Raw genomic sequence first — 1,793 nt, 5'->3', positions numbered from 1 at the left:
GCCCAGGACCAGGGCGGGGCGTGGGCTCGGGCAGTGGGCCCTGCACCCTGGGTCCCAGCCGGGGCCCCGTGGGCCCCGCACCTGAGTGCAGCGCCCTTCGCAGGAGCGGGCACGGCACCAGAAGGGCAGCGCCCCGGAGCTGGCACCCGCCCAGCTGAAGCCCAAGGTCAAGAGCAAGGGGCTGCCCGCCGGCCTTGGCCCTTTCCGGCGAAAGGAGGCTGCTGCGGGTGGGCGCATCCGGAAGAAGCTCTCCCGGGCCAAGAGCGCCACGGCGGCGGGGGCGGCCCGGCTCCCACGGCCCGAGGGCGGCAGCAGGGAGGTGCCCAGGCTCCAGGGCCAGCCAGCGGGGGCCCGCAGCACAGGCAAGTGGTGGCCTGAGCGCCGCGGCTAGGCCCGCGGATCTGGGGCCACAGGACAGGTCCCGGGGGCCAGGGCTGCGCCCCCAGCCGCGCGGGCTCGAGGGAGGAAGGGGCCCAGCGGGCATCCTGGAGGGCGGTAAAAATAGCCACGCGCCTCCCTTCCCACGGCCTCCGCCAGGCTGACCTGGGCCTGCCTGGCCCCAGCCAACCCTGTGCAGGACGACGCTGGACGCCTCCCCGTCCGCAGCCTCGCCCGGGAGTTCTCGCTCCAGGACAGGAGCCTGCTGGGCGGCGGGGCAGAGCGGGCGGGGCCAGCAGAGGTCACAGCGCCCAGGGCCCGAGATTCAGGGCCTGCGGGTGGGAAAGGAAGGCAAGGCGCCCAGCCGACCCCCGCGGCGGCACACTGGGCCCCGCGGCCCCCAGCAGCCGGAGGATGCAGGTGTGGGCGCCACTCAGACCCCCGACACAGACACCCAAGGAAACGGTCCCCCCAGCCACGTGGCCTGTCCCGCGCTCCCCAGGCAGCGGCTACGACAGTGAGGGCTGCGGGCGTCTCCTGGGGGCAGAGGCCCCCGCCCAAGAGCCGGGGCTGGCGCCGCACCCTGGTGCACCGGGGCCCTCGCCCTCCTCCGTGGTCAAGATGGAGGCCAACCAGAAGGCCAAGAAGAAGAAGGAGAGGCAGGGCTTACTAGGTAACTGGGCAGCGGGGCGGCGGCCGCGGCCGGCCAGGGCCCCCTCCCACGGCCCTCCTTCCGCAGGGGCCTGCCGCCTGTCCAGCCCGGAGAGTGAGGTCAAGATCAAGAGGCGAACGGCCAAGGCCGCGGGGAGCGCCCGGCTAGAGCGGCCCCCGGGGGCGCCCGGCAAGAAGGCCAAGGGCCAGGCCAGAGGCGGGCTGCGGGCAGAGCCGGGGGCCGCCCCCAGCAGGGATGCGCTCTTCGGCCCGGCCCGGGCCTTCTGCCGTGAGGAGGGCAGCAAGCTGGCCAGCGAGCGCCTCAAGAGAGCCACCCGCAAGAACACCCTGCTGCAGCCCGGACTGCGGGTGCGGCCCCGGCGCCCGTGGGCGGGGGCGGGGGGCCGGGCGGCCCCGGGCTTCAGCCTGACTGGCCCTGGGCCGGCCACGACTGCCCACCCCCCCCACAGCGCAAGAACGGAGCCCTGTCCGTGGCCCTGTCGCCCCGCAACACCAAGGCCATCCTGGGGAGCAGGAAGCTGGGCAAGGCGAAGGGCAAGGCCGCCGGCAAGCAGGTAGCGCCCCGTAACCCCAGAGCGCCCGGCCGCCCCGCCCGGGCCCAGAGCTGACCCCCCCCCACCCCCGGCTTCAGGGCCAGGGCCGGGCGGTGAGCCGGCTGCTGGACAGCTTTGCGGTGGAGGACGACTTTGCCTTGGACGACGACAGCAGCTTCTCGGAGGAGGACGCGGCGGCCGGCGGCCCCC

General features: G+C 75.3%; 1 protein-coding gene across 1 annotated transcript in view; it reads left to right on the top strand.

Moving 5' to 3' along the window:
• The window catches only part of BAHCC1 (BAH domain and coiled-coil containing 1), a 22,039-nt gene that overhangs the window by 7,947 nt on the left and 12,299 nt on the right, over positions 1–1,793 (top strand). Inside the window, exons 2-6 of the mRNA XM_012734755.1 lie at positions 92–362; positions 881–1,051; positions 1,118–1,398; positions 1,500–1,604; positions 1,682–1,787. Coding sequence (XP_012590209.1) covers positions 92–362; positions 881–1,051; positions 1,118–1,398; positions 1,500–1,604; positions 1,682–1,787 — 934 coding nt within the window. The remainder of the gene's footprint in view (positions 1–91; positions 363–880; positions 1,052–1,117; positions 1,399–1,499; positions 1,605–1,681; positions 1,788–1,793) is intronic.

This window comes from Condylura cristata, unplaced genomic scaffold (genome assembly GCF_000260355.1).
Source record: "Condylura cristata isolate star-nosed mole 26May11 unplaced genomic scaffold, ConCri1.0 scaffold00068, whole genome shotgun sequence".
NCBI classification, from domain to species: Eukaryota; Metazoa; Chordata; class Mammalia; order Eulipotyphla; family Talpidae; genus Condylura; species Condylura cristata.
This window is presented reverse-complemented; position numbering and strand designations above follow the sequence as displayed.